We start from the raw sequence: 20,248 nt of genomic DNA, 5'->3' as shown, positions 1-20,248 counted from the left end.
TGTGTGTGTGTGTGTGTGTGTGTGTGTTGTTTCTTCACACTGTTGGTTATCTTGCTGTGCAGAAGTTTTTAATGACATCCCACTTGTTGATTGGTTATGCTAGCTCATGGGTAACTGAGGTTTTGTTCATACAATCTTTTCCTACACCGATGGCTTCAAGAGTTCTACCTAACCTCTTTTCCAGCCTGGTTAATGTTTCTCTTTTAATATTTAGATCTTTAATCCATTTCAATTTTAGTTTAGTGGATGGTGAGAGATATAGGGCTAGTTTTAATCTTTGGCAAGGTGAAACTCAGTTTTTCCAGCACCATTTATTGAAGAAGCTATCTTTCCTCCAATGAGGGTGTTTGGCTCCTTTGTCAAAGATGAGGTGGCTGTGTTTGGACTTGTTTCTGCATCTTCTAATCTGTTCCACTGGTCCTCAGGTCTGTTTCTTTGCCAGTATCATGCTGTTTTTAATCACAGTAGCTTTGTAGCATAGTTTCAAGTTGGGGAATGTGATATCCCCTAGCTTGTCTTTATTGCCTAGAATTGCTTTTTCCATTCTAGGTCTCTTCTTTTTCCAAATGTATTTTTGGATTGTTTTCTCAAGGTCTGTGAAGTATGTTGCTGGGATTTCAATTGGGACTGTATAGAATCTAGACAGCAGTTTTGGAAGTAGGGCCATTTTCACTGTGTTGATTCTTCCTAACCAGGAGCAAGGGATGTCTTTCCATTTTCTGGTATCCTCTTGAATCTTTTTTCAGAGTGTTGTAGTTTTCAGAGTGGAGGTCTTTGATTTTTCATTAGGTGGATTCCTAGGTATTTCAGTTTTGAATGCTATTGTAAAAGGGATTGATTGCCACATTTCTCTCTCAGTCTGTTTTCTGTGTACAGAAAAGCTATTGATTTTTGTGTGTTAACCTACTTTACAGAGTTTGGTTATTAAGTCTAGAAGACTTTGATGGAGTTCGTGGGGTCTTCTATGTAGAGTATCATGTCATCTGCAAATAATGACAATCTGACTTCTTCCTTTCCTATCTTTATTCCTTTTACTTCTTCCTCTTGTCTAATTGCTGTGACTAATGTTTTCAGAACTATATTGAACAGAAGTGGTGATAGTGGACATCTTTGTCTTATTCCTGATTTTAGTGTGAAGGATTTTAGTTTTTGACCATTTAGTATGATATTGGCTGTTGGGTTTTCATAGATGGCTTTCATCAGATTGAGGTAGACACTGTCTACTCCAAATTTTTGTAGTTTTTTTTTTTAAATCATGAATGCATGTTGAATTTTGCTGAATGCTTTTTCAGCATTTGTTGAGATGATCATATGGTTTTTATTCTTGGCTATATTAATGTAGTGTGTTACATTTATTGATTTTAGTATGGTGAACCATCCCTGCATCTCTGGATGAATCCCACTTGCTCAGGATATATGATCTTCTTGATGATCTTTTGCATCCTATTTGCCAGTATCTTATTAAGGATTTTTGCATCTATGTTCATAGTGAGATTGGCCTATAGTTCTGTTTTTCAGCTGGGTCTTTCTCTGCTTTGGGGATCAAGGTGATGCTCGCTTCCAGGAATGAATTTGGGAGTACTGCTTCCCTTTCAATTTTACCAAAAGTTTAAACAGTAGTTCCTCTCTAAATGTCTTCTAGAATTCAGCAGTGAAGCCATAGGGTCCAGGCTTTTCTTACTTGGTAAGTTTTTAATTACATTTTCAATTTTAATGATATTGGGTTGTTTAGAATTTTTAGGTCATCTTTGTTCAACTTTGGTAATTAACATGAACCTAGGAATCTATTTCTTCTGTATTTTCCACCTTCTTGGCATATAGGTTCTCAAAGTAGGTATTGATAATTCTGTGGATTTCTGCTGGGTCCAATGTAATTTCACCCTTTTCATTCCTAATTTCATGGATTTGTGCCTTTTCTTTCCTTTTTTTGATAGGTTAGCTAAGGGTTTGTCAACTTTGCTTATTCTTTTAAGAACCAACTCTTGGCTTTGTTGATTTTTTTGTATCATTCTTTTAGTCTCCATTGCATTAATTTTTAAGAGTAGGAAAAATTTTTGAGGGAATGAAAGCTTTTGTCTAAGAAATTACAAGGTGGGCATGAGGTGGGGCAAAACCATGACCAACCAATAAGATTACAGGTACAGTCACCCAGGTAATATTGATTAAATGGGGGTCAAATGGGGGAGCAACTCATGAAGCAAGCATACAAGGATTTTCAGTAAGGGTGGAGGTCAGGGATATTTCCTGGAAAGGCTGAGTTAAGATCTTGGTCCCCACCCAGGTGATTCATACCTATTTAGATTATCAATCACTGCTATTCATCCCCAGGGGAAGCACAAGGCTGTAGTAGTTTCTCTTCTTTTACAATTGTGGCCAAGTGAAAGTGTCTTAATTGTCTTCCATGTTGGCTCCTTGAGGGATGGCTCCTTCAGGGCAGCCCTTTCTATCTGCCTACAAGAAATCTAATTAACTTACCTATCTGCAATATTCCTTCCTCTGAAGAAGTACCTCTAACTGCTGTGAGGGGGCAAAGGGCAAAGACAGCTCTGGCTATTTCCAGCTGAAGAGGGTCACAGTTGTGATCACCAGTTAGAGTTACACTACAGAGGGTCTATCTAAAGGCCTTTGATAGGTGCCAGGAATTGTCATCTTGGTAGCTGCATAGCTTTTAAATCTGAAGGAGACAAAACCAAAGAAACAATTAAGAATGCATGGGCCAAATTATAAGGTCAGCAGGATTGTTATGAATATAGCCCTCAAAGAGGATAAGAGAAGGTTCAAGGGACTTCAGAATCTAGTACTGTATCATATTGTATAGTTTATTGTATAGACATATTGTATAGTTTAGCAGTTATGAGCTGTTTACAAGATTGATGTAGTGGATCCCAGTAAAAGAAGTCTAGCACATTTGTCATTGGTTCCATTTATAGGATCTCTTGGACTTTTGCAGCCAGCCTCTAGCCAAGAATAAACAAAACTTTTAAGAAATAAAGAGTATGCATAATCTAAGCATGAGCACACTAAAATGAAAGGGCAGGTTGGGGAGAAAGTCACACTTAGAAATTGAAATAGTGATCAAACCTGCTGGTCTTAGATTCTTTAATTAATAGAGGTTATCTATAAGTCATATACTTTTTCATAAGTCTCTCTAGTTTTAGCTGTAAGAGACAACTTGAAGAACTAATTTCACTAAGAAATAAAAAACTCTAGCTGAGCTCTTATAGATTTTACCATAGTTTTTCCTAATGATCCATAACTATGGTCAGCTACTGGTAGAACTGGAAACTGCCAGGAGGGGTCAGTGACTGGAGCCCCCTTTTATTTCTGGCTTTTTACTATGACATTATTTTATACCTCTTTTGGTTATTCTTTTATTCTGGGTGTTTAAGATCAAGTTAAGGTGAGGCTTGTGTCAGTCAACACGAGCTTCTTGCTTTCTATTATCAAGGTCAGTTAAGTCTCCTCAGGTATTATTTTGGAACCATGAATAGAGCCTCTCAGCTCCCACTGTCAGTGTCAGCTGTCAGGTCATGGTCTTGCTTGACCATATTGCTTTCAGTGAAAGTGTGGGAGCCTTCCCTCATGGTGACTCTCCTTTGGCACCCAGTATGTTTATCCTCAAGTGCCCAGCAATATCCCTGCTCAGTTGAGTGACTTACCAAAGATCTAGGATCCTATAGGAAAGGCTCCTTTGTGTCCTGGATCTTGTAGACCTTGAAGGGCCAGGGACAAAATATTGGCTGTCCTCATAGCCCAGTTACCTTTCTAGTTTTGGTCTCCAAACCCAGAAGACAAGATCAGTGACATTTCTAGTGCAGCAGGAGTAGTGAGTTTAACTATTAGAATTTTGTCTGGACATTAAGCACACTGCATTAATTTCTGCTCTGATGTTTATAATTTCCTCCCTTGTATAAGCTTTGAGTTTGTCCTGCTCTTCTTTTTCTAGAAGCTTGAGGTTCAGCATCAGGTTGTTTAATTGTGCTTGCTCTGTTTTCCTAATATGTATATTCAGTGTATGAATTTCCCTCATAAGACTGATTTCCTTGTGCCCCATTGATTATGATATGTTGTATTGTCATTTAACTGTGGGAACTGTCTGATTTCTTAACATCCTCTGTGACCCATTGGTTATTCAGGAATGTATTGTTCAATTTCCATGTGTTTGTGAAATTCTTGCAATTTCTTTTACTATTGATCTCCAATTTCACTGCACTATTGTCTGATAATATAAAGGGAATCACTTCAATTCCTTTGCACTTACTTAGACATGTTCTATGAGTGAGAATGTGGTCTATTTTGGACATTGACCCATGTGCAGCTGAGAAGAATATGTATTCTGATCTTGTGGGGTGGACCACTCTGTAAACATCCATTAAGTTCAAGGGTTTGATTGAGTTCTAGTATTTCATTGTTCACTTTCTGTCTAGTTGATCTGATTGTGATGGTGGGGGTACTGAGGTCCCCCATTACTATTGTTAGTACTTATTTGATTTTTCATGTCCGTTAGTATTTGTTTTATATAGTTGGGAGCATTAGTGTTTGGAGCATATATATTTATGATTGTCATCTCTTCCTCTTGGATTATTCCCTTTACAAGGATGTAGTGTCTGTCCTTCTTTGTCTCTTATTCAGTGTTGGTTTGAAGCCCACTTGATTTGCAAAGAAGATAGCTACTTCTGCTTTTTGGGGGGGAGTTCCTGTCACATGGAGTATTGTTTTCCACCCTTGAACTTTCAGTCTATGAGTTTTTTTTAATTATATGTGTTTCTTGTATGTGGCATACTGTTGGATCTTGCTTCTTGAACCAGTCTGCCAATCTATTTCTTCTGATTGGTGAATTGAGACCATTAACCTTGATTATTATAACTGATATGTGTTGACTTATCCTTGTCATGACTTTTTATTTTTGTTGGATTCTCCCCCTTTGCATTTAATTTCTTGTTATGCCTGATGGATTTCTCTGTCAATTTTGAAAGATAGTTTTGCAAGGTACATCAATCCAGGTTGGACGCTGTTTTCCTTTAGGGCTTTCAATACATCACTCCAAGCTCTTCTTGGCTTAAGGGTTTGTATTGAGAAGTCTTCTGTGATTCTGATAGATTTTCCTTTATATGTGATTTGTTTCTTTTCTCTGACTGCTTGTAGAATTTTGTTCTTCTGTTGGGTTTCTAGAATCTTTATTATATGCCTATGTGTAGAGTTTTGTTTTTTTAAAATCATGGCTAGTTGGAGTCATATATGCCTCACTTATCTGTATGTCAAATTGTTTTCCCCTACTTGGGAAGTTTTCTGTCATTACTTCTGTGAACAGTTTTTTTTTTTTTTAAATGTCACCAGTACTCTCTCCTGTTTCATTGACTCCAGTCTTTTCTTATTCTTTGCATTATCTAACATCTGTTGGATTTTTCATGGTCTCTTAATATTTTTAAGAATTTTTTCTTTTCCTGCGCATTGACTGCAATCCTATCTTCTATATCTGAAAGTCTATCTTCACATTCTGCTGCATAAACTTTTAATGGAGTTTTTAATCTCCTGGAAATCTGTTTGCATCTGGTTTATGGATTCCATTTGTTTCCTATGTTGGGATTCCTTCATGTTCCTCAGCTCCTCTATTTTTTTTATTTGTTCCCGCTGTAGATTTATATTTTCACTATGGACACAATCTCTGTTTTTAATCTGAGAAATTATTTGTGACTTCATTTTTTCCAGATCCTCTTTTGTTTCTAGTTCAGGGAGTCCAGGTGGCTGAGTATCATATTGTTCCATCTGATTTCCCTTTGGGGTTGCCTTAGGTGATCTGGAAGTCTGGTTTTGGGACTTGTTTCTGTGTCTTCTCATTTCAACAAATAAAGCCTGCGGTGCTTTATTGAGACAAATTTTTGCTCACCCAGTGTTCTTCAATTATCACAAAGCCACCAAAAGACCTTTTCTCTATTGCTTACCAGTACACCAAGTCCTGGGTGCAAACCACAGGTGCTATGGGGGAGGCCTCTGATTGAAGCTTGTGCATCTGTGCAGCTCTTTCCTGTGTGGGCCTAGGCTGGGCAGGTTTGCCCCAGCCTCTGGGGTCGGGGTGGATCCCTGGCTGGGATCTGCCTGCAGCTACACTGGTCTGGACCACACTGCTGCTTCCTGGGTTCAACAGAATTTTTAATTGCCTGGATATCTGACTGAATCGTGGATTCTTTCCTGTATTGGGAATTATTGGCTTCCATAATTTTCCTAAGCTCCTTTATTTTTTTATCTGTATCTTCTCTAGATCCACTAACCATGTCTGTCATTATGGTCACCATATCTATAGTTATCTGAAAAATTATTACTGATTTGACCTTTTCTAGAGCCTCATTGATCTTATTTGTTACTTCTGCTGTTATCACTTCAAAGAATCCAAATGGGCGGCTTTCAAATTGTTCCACCTCACTGTCTCCTGGGTTTGCCTCTGGTAAACTGGAAGTCTGGGGTTGCAACTTAATTTCATCTTGTCTCATTTAATAAATATATATTTTAGTTTAATTCCTTCGTTGATGCTTGTAAATTATTTGTGGTAAGTAGCTTTATTGCTAGTATAAAGATCACTTAGGAAATGACTACTTCTCAGAGATGTCTTCCAGGTATAGCTGGCTTTTGGGGTTTTGAGTCTGCTGCAAGATCCTACCTCTTCAATTTATAGAGAATGAGAAACTGCCACCTATTTGGCCCACCCCCTAATTCTTTGGCATTGGCCTATAGTATTGTTTATGACCCTCAGGCAATCTCGGTTTTGGCATACAAGGAAGAACAACTGATTAGAACAATTGTGTCACCTTGGCTAAAGTAGTAATAGGTGATAACAATAGCATCACACACCTCCAGATGCTTTTCTTAGTAAACAATAAAACTAAATACCAGTTCTTTGTACATAGGTGAGAAGCTCAGTGCAGAATACTTACTAAAAATTAAATACTGAGAAATTCTTTTGTAAGGCTGCTTTTGGGGAAATATGATATAGTAGACACTGGTGTTATATCAGTTTTTTTTTTTTAATTTTTTCCTCTTTGAAATTTCCTATTTGAAGGAGGAGGAAGAGGAATAGGAAGGAAGGGAAAGAGGAATGATCCCCCAGCCTAATATTTCCAACAGCTTTGTGTTATATAATAAGGTCCAGTGGCATAACCAATCAACAGTTCTTATTAGATTAAGCAGAAGACTATTTGCTATTTATGTCACTGTGACAGGAACCACGTTTCTCTAAACATGGCAGAATTGGGGGTACTGCCCTGTTCTTATAAATTAGATGCTGGGTACTCTACAGTAAATCATTCCCCATTGGACTTTGGCTGTTCCATCTGCTGGTGACAAGATCCTCATCTGTGAGTCAAAGAAAACCTAGCAAGTTTGGACCCAGAGCTAAGATTTTTGACCCACATTTTTTTCTAATTTATTGTTTTTAGGCCACTATCACCTGAGAGATGTTTATTAGGTTTCTGTGAAGATTTTGTGCAGTTCAAGTTTATCAAAGTTAACTGTATTTTCTTTTTTAATGTCAATTTCTTTGAGCTTTTAGAGCCTTGAACTGTGAATCCTGAAAATGTGGGTGCAGTAATGCACACTTCCTCAAATGTCTGAGTACAAGACTGTAGGATAGGAATATTTATTAACACCACACAGGCCCCCCAAGTACTGCAGGATATAATATGGGGAAATGCTGTGACAATTGGCTGAAATAAAAGGTATCTTTAAGTGTAACATTATGGAAGGTACAAAAAAGGGTGCAGATATATATTCCTTATAATACTGCTATCCAGATTTTTCACTGAATTATCAGCCAAGCTAACCAAGTCAAATTGGTCATGTCGACCTCTTTGCACTCTTTAGAAAAATCTTTGCAAAGTTTTAAAGAAGTATAATGTGTTTCTCAGGGAATAAAGCAGATGAGTGAGTTTCTCTTAATGACTTCACACATTAATCTCTTTGCTAATTCTAAAGATGAAATGAGACCACCATACCTTTTCTCCTTCACCCTGGCTGGGCCCACTCTTCTGATGGTAGGGACATGGGAGTGCCTTTCACAAGCCAGACCTTGCCTTGTCACTGCACTCTGATTTGGAGCCACCAGTAGGGTAACACATGACAGGGAGATTGTATGAGGCTACTGCTCTGGGAACTGAAGAGAAATATGGTCAAGCAAAGAATTACTACAGGAGGTGGAGGCCACCTGAGACCCAGAACAAGCAAACTCAGCAGATAGTCTTGCATTAGTCTCTGGAATTCTATTTGGCTTCTCTGGTTGCTGCTAGTTATGGTCTGTTCTTGCTGCAGACCATTCCACCCCACTAGGCAGGGGTTTCCCGTGGAAGGGGCCAGGTCCTATTATTTTTACACCCTCAGCATGGACTCCTGCGCTGATACTCAGCCGCAAGGGTTTGTTGTTGCTATTCCTGATGGTTATGCTCTGAGTCGGATTGCTCCGCTCTCCTTTTATACCCACAAAGGGGATTCCACCAGCACATAAAGGGGAAGCAAACATACAATGTATAGACTTGCTTAGTTGGACACACTGTAGCCCACCCAGCACAGGCAAATGGAAATTCAATTCCAAAGTGAAAAATTAGAATTCTGCTTACTTATGACTAATTCTCAAATAGGCTCATAAGTTAACAGATCAATAGCTAAGAAGCTGTGCCTAATTCTTCAATGAGAGTGTTCCTTTCAATAAGAGATACAATCTAAGATACATATCGTTGCTTGTCTCTCATCTTCTCTGCCTGAAAGACAACCTACTGTCACTTTAATTTTGAATTTAAAAACCCACAGTTAGTAAACATTATTTTTTCTCAGTCACCCCTTTTTCTCCAGAGACCATGGACCCTTGCTTTAGGATCACTCTGGGTGGATAGGCTTCACATGCTCCCAACTTCCAATGTGTCCCCAAGCCCAGCCCACTAGTTTATTCACAGGATCCCCAACTGCCCAGTCCTGAGTTGGCTCTAAATAGCTATTCTGCATTTACTTCTAACATAAGGCAGCCTTCGAATGCCTCAATGTAGTTATTCTTTTGAATTTTACTTTCTATCTTTCCATTATGAGGCAGCTGGTCTCCAGCTGAGCGCTGATTTCCACCTTTTCTGAAGGTGGGGCTCCATCTCATGAGTGTCTAGACAATTCTGACTTTACTCTTTTGAATTTTACTTTCTATCTTTCCATTATGAGGCAGCTGGTCTCCAGCTGATTTCCACCTTTTCTGAAGGTGGGGCTCCATCTCATGAGTGTCTAGACAATTCTGACTTTTTCATCTCCCTGAATTTTTTCGTTCATGTGATTTGTCCTAAGAAACTGCTCCTCCACAAGATGGCTTGCCCCAGCTATCCTCTCCTCACAGTGCCCAAGATATTTTCCCCTCCTGAGAGAAGTGTGACACCCTCTGAGCCCTGAGCCTAGGAGACCACATGAGCTTCCTGGCCTTCAGTGGGGGGTTTAGGGGCCTACGGTCATATGGGACCTGGCCTCAGGCTCTCTCAGTGGCTAAGGACTTTCTTCTCAGAGAATTTATCTGCCAGCCATGATCAATAGAGACTATTTTGCTTCAAAGTTCATTCTGGCTGGAAGACCCTTCATATTGGTCCACAAAGGCCAAAATCCTAAATTTTGATGACCAGGCAGGCACTTCTATCTTGGCAGAGAGATTGGAGTTGGTTCTCAACAAGGTGATGGTTTGCCTCCCAAGGAACTTATGGAACTTTTGGCATCAGCTTTTGGGGCTCTGCTTTTCTCCCTCATTATGTTTTAAACCCAAACTGAAAAAAAAAAAAAATGTAACCAGCACTGAGACAGACTGCATGAGCAACCAGCTGAAGACGTCTCAGCTGAAGCTCATTGACGGGATGTAGATCAGCTTCTCAACTCTGTGTTGAGGACCAGTGCTAGAAATTTTTCAGCTAATTGTGAACCAATACTTTCCCCCAATACAAAATGAACTGTTTAAAAAAATTAGAAATAAAACACAAGCATAAATTTTTGGATTCAAATAAAATTCCTCTCAAATTGGTGTAGAAATTTCTAAATACACACAATTTCTGCTTTTATCCAATCATGAATTAACTAAATAGTTCATAGGCATAGAACAGTAGTGCTGATGCAGAGAGAGGACTTACATGGAAATATTCATATTTATATTTCAGCCCGTTTTCTTTTACAGAACACAGTGCTTCTGGCCTCTTCTCTACTCAGTGTAATTTGCTCTAAACAATAACCCAAATCTCCCAATTTTGCCACAAACACACTGTCTTCTTCCATCCCACACCAGCTCAGAACCCTTGAAGTGATCGGGCATTGCTTTTATTTTGTTCTTATATCCTCTCACCACCAGGTTCTACCCACCATGAGTACAACTCTTCCTTCTCACCCTTTTTTGATCCTTGTTGGGCTCCCAAATGCCTATAGATAACATATATGTTACACGTAATGCATAGTATATAACATAGTGTATGTAACATATATAACACTAAATAATATACAATTACTACATATATAATAGACTATTATACATAATTATAGATACTTGAAAACCTTATATAATATACAAAATATATTGCATGTATAAATGTATTGCATATAACAATAAGCATTACACTTATCTAACATAAAGTAAAACATTATAATTATAGATAAAACTATACATGTGTATAATATATACACCTCTGAACTGAAAATAAACAATATGTAACATGAATGTACACAGTTGGGGGTATTTACGCTTGCCCCACTCACCAGTGTCGTTGGGGTATTTGTCACCCCTGGTGCACGTCTTCCCATCCTCCATGAGGATGTAGCCCTCCCGGCACGCACAGCGGAAGCTGCCCACAGTGTTGATGCAGACGTGTGCACACAGGGTCTGGTTGCTGGTGGCACACTCATCAATGTCTGGATTGAACCCAATGCAGAGAACACTCAGTTTCACAGAAGTCACTTCAAATCCAACAGTTGACATTAGGCTTGGCCACACTGCTAATATCTGCAAAGGACACTGTCAGATGTTGACCAGAGAAGCCTGGAATAAAGTCAGGTGCGGGAAATGTGAGCCGTCATGACATCAGCACCGTGGCTGTGGGGCTGTCATTAAGAGACATGGTGGGCAGGTGACCCTGGCTGTCCTGCGGCTCTCTGTGGGCTTTGCTAGTCTTCAGAGAGCTCACCTGGAAAACAGCGATGATGCAGCCTGCCCTAAGTACTGCTCAGGGCTCCTCTGAGGAGAGAATGAAATAACTGACGGAAAGGCACCTTGAGAAGCAGACCTTAAATTGGTGACTTCTTGCAAGCAGCCTGGTGTGCTGAGGCTTATGTCTCCCTTATGGCTGTAGGTTCCAAACACCACGATGCTGACCCAAAGGTCACTTAGGAATGGCTCCTTACTAGTGAAGAGATACAACAGTACCTGGGAAAAGCTGCTTCTAATAAAAGAAAATAGTCATGATGGACCTAAGGGAGAGGGGTTGCTCCAGGATGTCTGCCTCATCATGACCCGGACAAACCCCTTGTGTGCTGTGGAAATGATCCATGGGATCATCAAACAAGCCACCAGAGAGAGTCCCTGTTAACTGTACACGTCACAGACTTGTTCCCCTGCTACATGGGGTGAAAAGAAAAATGTTTCACGTCATGGCAAAAGTGAGGCCTGAGTTCATTTCCTGTTCGCTGCCTGAAGATGCTGAGTTGCAATGAATAGGAACCAGGATACGCAGCCCCAGACTGTGTACATGTGGTGGGCAGATGGAGCCCAGCCCTGAACTTTCTGATGCCAAAGCCTCCCCAGCTGCTCCGTGGACAACCTGCCAAGGACTCGGCTCTGGCAGGATGCAAGTATGCCAAGGAGAGTGTGGTCATTTGGGCATTCCCCTGGCAGTCCATACTATACCACCATAGCCTGGAGATCCCCTGGCTTGATCTTCCTCCACTTCCTCAGGCTGTCTCCAGGTATCCCTGCCTAAACTGTACTGTGAGGCTGCCTGAGAGGGGACATTTTTCTTAACAGAATGGAAGTTCTGCTTCTCCTCAAACCTCCAAATGAAAAGAATACAGCCTGGCAGCTACCATGAATTCAACCAAGAGCCCCTATGCCTCAAACTGAGGCCATGCTCTCCGTAGAACGAGCTGGGGATCCTGTTTCCATCACTCAACAGTCTCAGTTTCATTCTTTGTCAGTGCGAGGCACAACCAAGAGCCTATGCCTCAAACGGAGGCCATGCTCTCCGTAGAACGAGCTGGGGATCCTGTTTCCATCACTCAACAGTCTCAGTTCCATTCTTTGTCAGTGCGAGGCGCCATTCCCAGATGCTGCTGGGGAAAATCAGGGGACTTTTGATTAGATTTTCAATTAAATGGCTTTCCCTAAGCCAGAGCAAGAAAGTTGCTCATTGCCTTATTTCTCATGTGGCGGAGGCCATGCTCTCCGTAGAACGAGCTGGGGATCCTGTTTCCATCACTCAACAGTCTCAGTTCCATTCTTTGTCAGTGCGAGGCGCCATTCCCAGATGCTGCTGGGGAAAATCAGGGGACTTTTGATTAGATTTTCAATTAAATGGCTTTCCCTAAGCCAGAGCAAGAAAGTTGCTCATTGCCTTATTTCTCATGTGGCTCCATTATTCAGCAGAACTCATAGAGCACACAAATTATTAGACATTTGTGAAAATGCACATCCCCAAGCCTACCTTCAGAGCTAATGAGGCTAGGATTTTTAAACTTTTTTTTTTTGAAGCAGGCCTAAACTTGCTTCTGATAAAGGTTAGCCACAGCCTGACCAGACTCTGAAACATGATTGCTAGGGGCAACAAGCCCTAAACCTGCCTGAGAAACTCAACAAGTGTCCAGTGAGAAAGTCCAGTCAATAGGATAAAGGGGACAAGCTGGTGGCCACTGATGGTGGCTGGGCTGTTTGCTCAGCTGTAGCCCAGGTGGCTGGCTTCAGCTTTCTCTGAATTGCTTCCAACCTGCCTGCAACACAGGGACACTTCCGTTTTCCCAGTCATCTTCTGAGAATGCTTAGTCTCCTTTTGTTCTGTGTTTTTGCCTTTCTGACTAGTTACATTCTGTTTTACACTATTCTGGTCTACATTTGGCAATGTTCCCTTTTTCCAGCTGTTGTAACTCACTTCCAGTTAGGCTTTAGCCTTACCAGCTCCCTAACAAATTCTTTGGATGCAGTTTGATTAACTATGGATGAAAGGCAGTGAGTGATCTGTACCTAAACACAATTCCATGTAATAAATGTGAGGATGCAAAGGGAGGAATCAAAGATGAGAGCCCCTCCTCTGAGCTACTCCTGCCCATGGAGAAAGCCCAACAAAGGACAGAGCTATCTGAACAAAGCTTGTTCTCAGGAGCTGAAAAATAACATGCATTGCCAACACACCCAGGCAGTATGGCTTCTCCCGCTTTCGGTGTCTTTCCCGGTCATATCGGTATCCTGGGTAACAAGTACACAGTACTCGACCAAAGTTATCTGTGCACTGCTGTTCACAGGGAGCCTCGGCACAAACATCATAATCTGAAAAATAAAAGTGTGAACTCACATCAACCAGAGGAGTCGCTTAACTCAGCCCTGGCCTAGAACAGACTTTCTGAGCTGTACCCTGCTCAAGATCAATATGAAGTACGAACAACTCCAGTTAACTCTTTCAAGCCATGTGGCAGCTTCTGCAAGTACTGTAATGGTACCTTGATGTACAGTGTCTGGGTGGTTAAAAGCAAACACCACTAGTGCTTTTGTTCCTTTGGTCACCTCATCGTCCTGTCCTTTGAAAAAAAAGATGATTTAGTCCGCAGGCTCTGCAGTATTTCCCGGGGGCCTGTTTTGTCTTTTTCACACAGGACATACAGTTCCTTCCAGCAGAAGAAAGTTATCCCTAATGATTAGCACTGGTATCAAAATGTAAGAGCAAGGGCTAGAAGTCAGGTAGACTCAGAGAAATATGAGAGCATCAGCAGAGACATGGTGTTCTGAGTAGAATACTGTAGGTTTGCACACAGGGAGTTGATTAGGAATGTTGAGAAGGGGTTGAATAAATTAAAATAGCTAGAGATCTCGTGCTAGCGCAAAGTCTGTGCACATTGGGGTGGGTGCTGTATTTGTAAAGAAGTAGGGCATCTGCTCTTCTCAGTTCCTGTGAACTAACATTTAATGAGCCTCTGAAGGGACTCTAGCTCTAATAGCTCAGGCTGAGCATTTGCTCCCAAAGCAGACCCAGCATCTCATTAATCACTGGATTATCTCCCCAGCTGCTGACAGATAAACTCTCCTTGGACACAAAGGGAGCCTGGGTCTGCTGTACAGCACATGAAGGTAAACAGGTGGGCTGTCAGGCATGGATACAGATGAGGTTGCTATGACAGAATCATGCCATTCTCACAATGATCTGGAAAACTGCCCTGGCTAACTAGTCCTTCCCGTCAGCATGATTCTAGGCCTGCTTTGCCTCTATGGATCAACCTCACAAACTATCTCTAGTTAAATGTTATCCTTAACTAAGACAGCTCTAGCCAACCAAATTCTGTGCTCCTTTTGCTCAAGAGCAAGGGCTTCGCATGGCCAGCAAGGAGCTACCTTGTTCTGCTATCACCATCACTAAGCCAGGGAAAAGAGGGGAAAGGCAGAGAGGCCAAGTACCTGTGTTGATTGTGGTGCCCAACAAGTCTTGCTTCGAGGAGCTGTGGTTCCCCGTCTCCCCTTCCATCCCTGCTTCCCTTGGCCTCTTCTTCTAACTCTTTTAGCTGATTGCTTTCACATTCTCCTCCACATCTCTAAATAGTCAGCTTGCATTGCTTTTCTGTTAATTTAAGCACTCTGTTGGTTTCCAGCTATGAGGAAGATGCATTTTAGCTTTTGCACTGTTTCCCATCCTCAACCCTCTAAGCACTCCACACTTTCTCTTCCCTCCATCTGGCCAATCATTTTGTTAAAATTTTAGTTCACTAAATCTTTAGCATTTGTATTACCATGACAACATAAAAGCTATTCTTCACTGAGTGTAGAAGTATACTCTAATGACTTATCCTTTCTTAGAGACCTTTTGAACTTCCTTGGAATTAAGAGATTACCTTACATATTTCCGGGGTGTCAGTTACTGATCTTTCTCTATTAGCTTCAAATTCACCCAGAGTACTTCCCTGAGTTACTTTATGACATGAAACTTTGGCAACCATATTTTTTCTTGCCAGTTGCCAGTCTATTAGGTGCTGTAATAAGAGTTACATGCTTTCCTATAATATATGATGTCTCTAATATATGTAGTTTATTCATGGAATATTAAAAGTAGTTCAATAGAAGCTTGTTGCACATAGCTTTACTATAAGTGATCTGGCTGGTATGTTCCAATGTCAGTTAAGACCTTTTCTTGGGTTGCCTAGTGTGTGCAGGGACATGTACAAATCCTTTCCTGAGAAAGTAAGTCATCTAGAACTCAAGGGAAGGGAGAAGGCTGAGTGTTTGGACATTCAGTATGCAAGCATTTACTGAATGCCTCCATTTTCAGTGTCAGACCCTTACTTTCATTCCTGACTGTCCTCCCTGAATCTTGAGAGCCTCTACTGTACCCCTTGGAGGATTGTATCTTCTGCTTGGTTGTGGATGGGCAATATTTTGGCTATGTTGTGTACAGGACAAGACCTGAGAGTACAACCTTTTCTTAGATTATCGGTCAATCCTTCTGGTTTGATACCATTTCACTTCCATTTCTCTTTTTTTGTTTTGGTTTAGTTTTTTATTTGGTATAGACTCAGCAGCTTCTTAGTTCTCCCTTGTACTGGCCAAGCTCTTATCCTTCCCATTTCGCTAAGTATTTACCACCTCCCAATCCATTTTCCAGCTTCCAAGGTTTTGTTCTTATTATTTCCTCTTCCTTTTTTCTTGACTTTGTGGCATAATCCTTTTATTTATTTTTTTCTTTTTAAGGGTTTCTGGAGGAAGAAAAGTTAATGAATTTATTCAGCCCTCCATTTTTTTATGCTGTTTTTCTAAGGGGCTATCAACTTTCTGTCCACATAGCATTTATCTTTGAAATGTATCTATTTTCTATGCTTTTTTGTCTTATTTCTTTTGGCAGCATTCTAACTCAGATCTTCAGACTTTCCCACCTACACAAGAACCTCATCCCAAGATTTTTCACCTTTAAATGCCATTCTTCATAACACTTTCTGACTACCTTTCCTAATGGCCTAGTGCTGTGTATATCACCCCTTGCTCCAAAAACTCTAAGCTCTCTATAGGTTGAACATACCTAATCTGAAAATCTGAACTCTGAAACTCTTTGAGCATTTCAAATTTTCAGATTAGGGATGCTTAACTAGTAAACTCTTCACAAATATTCCACAATCTCCAAACTACAAAATATATCTAGCCCCAAGCACTCTATATAAGGGCTACTGAACCTGTACTCATCAACACTATACTTCGATGGTTCATTCTTGCATTTGAGGTCTGGCATTATTTTCCTTGAGATTTTTTCTACCCTTAAAACTCTTCTATGAGCTCCTCTGACTACAGAAACCCAAACTCTCTTCTTCATCCTTGATCAAAACCATCTTTTCTTACTGCTATGCTTTTGTCTATTGTTTTCTACTCTCACTTTATAATTACTGGTATCTTACCTAGTTTTCAATTGCCATTGAAAAGTCCCCCACACCCACCAGAAGGCTTCCTTGATCTCCTCAGTAAAGTCTGCTTGGCCCTCTCTACACTCACAGGACTTCATCTCCTTTTTTTTACTCATGTTCTCTGCCATACTTATGGAATGCTTAACCTCCCAATTTGCTGATATCTCAGGTTCTTTAAACCTCGATTTCCTTATCTGTAAAATACTTACAACAGTAATACCTACTTCGTGGTGCTTTTAGAAAGATGAAATTAAGCCTGACACAACTTTAAATTTAAAATTTTTGAATTTAAAAATTTGAGATAAGCTTACTTTTCTGTTGTGTTGCTGCTAGTTCTTAAGGTTATTTGGCTACCTGGAAGGCACTATATACCGGGAAGTAACCTCCCCATGGTTTATGTTTGTTCAATTCATTACTTTGGGGCTAGAATAAATCAGATTACCCTATCACCTGGTCAATCAGGATATCACTTACAGCAGGGGTTGAAAAACTTTTTCTGGAAAGGAGGAAGATCATATCTCGGCTTTGTGGGCCTCTGTTGCAACTATGAAACTCCACTGTTGTCATCCAAAGCAGCCACAGACAACACTTCAATGAGTAAGTATGGCTGTGTTGCAATAAAACTTCATTTCCAGAATCACATGGTAGACCAGATGTGACCCACAGGCTGTAGTTCTCTACCTATGTAGTTACTTAGAGTAACAAATATGAGGAAGGAACACTTTTAAAAATTGCAAATCTCAACCATCAGTTAGTACCTCTCTGTTTAGAAACTCTAGTGTCTTTTTGGAATCTATGATGGCAATTTTTTGAGTCTGGGGCAAGGTTCACCAGGAAGATGAACATGCTGTGTATCAGTGTCCAGTATATGGTATAGTTTCTCCCATAATCAGGATTCACAGAACTAAGACTCACAGGGTAAAAATGGGAGTGGCACCAGTCTCAATTATCCTTACTAATCCACTAGCAAAAAGTTTGCTTTTGGTTCCTGTGACTTTACACATAGTTGGAAAAGGGGGAACACAGCTACCAGGAGAGTGAATAATAATTCACTGAACAGTGATCTGGCCACTCACTGGGCTCCTCATGCCTCTGCATCATGCAGCAAAAAGGAAGTCACTGTGATGGCATGATTGTATCTAACAAGGGAGGTAAGGACAAGTGTTTCTGAAATATAAGGAACACTGTATAGGGTCTGTGTTACTATGTCCTGAAACTAAAGTCAATAGAAAACTACAATAAAATCTCCATTCAGGCAGGACTAAAGTCTCAGATGCAGGGGGAAGGAAGGTTTTGCTTAATTCACCCCCGCCAAAAAAAAAAGAGCTACGACCAGGTGAGGTACTTGCTAAGGGCAAAGGGAATAGGAATGAGTAGCGGAAGAAGGTAGTTATAAATAGCAGCAATGACTATATGACCAGTTGCAGAAGAAAAGAACTGCAATTGTCACAAATATTTATTTTTTATGAATATGTTTGCCTGTATGCAAGGGGGAAGTATAACCTTGTTATTGTCTTTACTTGAGATCAAATAAGGTTTAAGATATGTACGGATGCCTAGTTGACAAAGGATAGACCTGTGATGGTTAATTTTATGTATCAACTTGGCTAGGTCAAAGTTCCCAGATATCTGGCCAACATCCAGATTACTAGATGCATCTGTGTAGGGCTGACTGACTGACAGACTGATTGTGGTACTGGGAATTGAACTCTGTGTTTTCACACTGAGCTACCTTCCCAGTCCATTTTTAAAATTGTGAGAGAAGGTCTTGCTAAGTCACTAAATTGCCCGGGCTTGACTTGAGCTTGAGATCCTTCTGCGTCTGCTTCCTAGAATGCTGGAATTATAGGCATATGTCAGCACACCTGACTGTGTAGGTATTTTTCAAATGAGGTTAACATTTACATCAGTAGATATTTGGTAAAGCAGATTGCTCTCCCTAAATGAGGCCTCATCCCATCAGTTGAAAGCTGAAAAGAAAAAAGACTGACCTCCTTTGATGAAGAGGGAATTCTGTCAGGAGACTGCCCTTGGACTTGAACAGCAGCATCAACTATTCTGTGTCTGCAGACTACCAGCTTATCTGAAGATCTTGGATTTATCCTCTACAATCCCATAAATAAATCTCCTAAAATAAATCTACATATCTGTGTGAGAGGTGTATTTCTCTAGACACATCTATCCTATTGGTTCAATGTCTGTCAAGAACCCTAATATACAATCTTTTTAAAAATCTTGCATTTGTGCTTTGTATTCTTGGTGATAGAAACATTTATGACTAAAGATATCTTTAGTATAACACTAATTTCATTTCCACTGGTAGAAGCAAATCATCTTTAGAAAGTATTCTATTGAAAAGCAACAGAGCAAAGAGTTAGTTATGCAAAGCAATGTCCTACATTTGATTATACTTTTCCTGGAAATATTCAGTTATTGGTTACATTAATCATAGGTGCTGTGGTCTCACTTTAAGGTGAGAGAGGATAGTTTTACATCTGGAGGTTTGAAACCATAATATCTTACACTGACAGAGACTCTGAGTATATGTTATGTATATAATTAGACTGGGCACAGTCTTTGGTTGGGATGTTAAACTGATTGGCCTAAATTTACTTCTCCTTGGTCTCTGCCAAGCTATAATATAAAGGACACAGCTGGTGACTGAGAAGGACTGGCTTATAAAGGAAGGCAATCTGTGTGAGTTTTGTGATTGTACCTACCAGACTAATGAACAAACCTGGCTGGCAGAGAGATACTTATCTTAGAGAGACCCATGGCTGTATCAGCCATCACATGTGGGATAATTTCCAAGCCAACCCTCCCATGGCAGTGTTCTCAAACATCACAGTCGTGGTTTAATGGAATTTTCCATTCTTCAAAGGAAGAAAGCAATAAACAGGAGGGATTCGTCCATTTCTAAATAATAGAGAAGGTGTGCACCATGAAATGATATAACAGAATGGCTCGGCTGAGCACCCTGTGCCCTACAGACTTAGCTTCCTGGACAGCAGTGAAGAAAGCTATTCCACTCCCATCCCCACCCAGCCTGAGCCAACCAATCCCAGGCTCTTCAAACAGTCCCTAGTGCTTCCTGTGTCCTGCTCTCCCTGGCATTCTTGACAGCATTCTGCCTCTCTTAAGTCATGGGGAGACTTCTTTGGTAACCTGATTTAATTCTCCCCCCGTTTCTGAGGATGACTCTGACCACTCTTCCTTTATAGCACATATTACAGTTATTAATAACAACAACAGTCAAGTAACCAACATACACCAAGCACTGAATAGGGACCACCCTGTTTCAAGTATTTGCACATTAAAAACTTCTTATAATCACACATAACTTGAGAAACAATACCTGCCTGTAAAAACTAAGGGTTAGAAAGTAACTTGCTCAAGGGCACAAAGGGTATCATGTGTGTATGGTTTGTGCCTAGATGTCCCCATAAAAGCTTCATGAGATCATAGGTGGTGAGTTTTGAAGGTAGCTGGATTAGGGTATGTGATACTGGGATTAAGACTGATGCTGGGGGCCGGAGATTTAGCTCAGTGTTGCTGCCGCCTGCCTCACAAATGCAAGGACCCAAGTTTGATCCCGGGTACCAAAAAAAAAAAAAAAAAAAAAAAA

The 20,248-nt window shown here is 40.5% G+C and overlaps 1 protein-coding gene across 4 annotated transcripts in view; it reads right to left on the bottom strand.

The window, feature by feature from the left end:
* Ccbe1 (collagen and calcium binding EGF domains 1) overlaps nt 1–20,248 on the bottom strand; it is a 257,178-nt gene that overhangs the window by 27,111 nt on the left and 209,819 nt on the right. For 3 of the 4 annotated variants that reach the window (XR_004514768.1, XM_010603380.3, XM_033757364.1), the window contains 2 exons: nt 13,385–13,519; nt 10,747–10,899 (listed from right to left, as the gene is read on the bottom strand). Coding sequence is in view for 3 of the 4 variants with exons in the window: in XM_010603380.3 (XP_010601682.1) it covers nt 10,747–10,899; nt 13,385–13,519 (288 nt within the window). In the remaining variant the exon portion in view is untranslated. Of the gene's footprint in view, nt 1–10,746; nt 10,900–13,384; nt 13,520–14,638; nt 14,956–20,248 lie in introns of those variants that run through there. The other variant, XM_010603382.2, reaches the window with a different exon arrangement.

This window comes from Fukomys damarensis, unplaced genomic scaffold, assembly GCF_012274545.1.
Source record: "Fukomys damarensis isolate Sample0158 unplaced genomic scaffold, DMR_v1.0_HiC HiC_scaffold_30, whole genome shotgun sequence".
Classification (NCBI taxonomy): domain Eukaryota; kingdom Metazoa; phylum Chordata; class Mammalia; order Rodentia; family Bathyergidae; genus Fukomys; species Fukomys damarensis.
The sequence above is the reverse complement of the archived record's forward strand: the minus strand, read 5'-3'. Positions and strand labels throughout refer to the sequence as shown.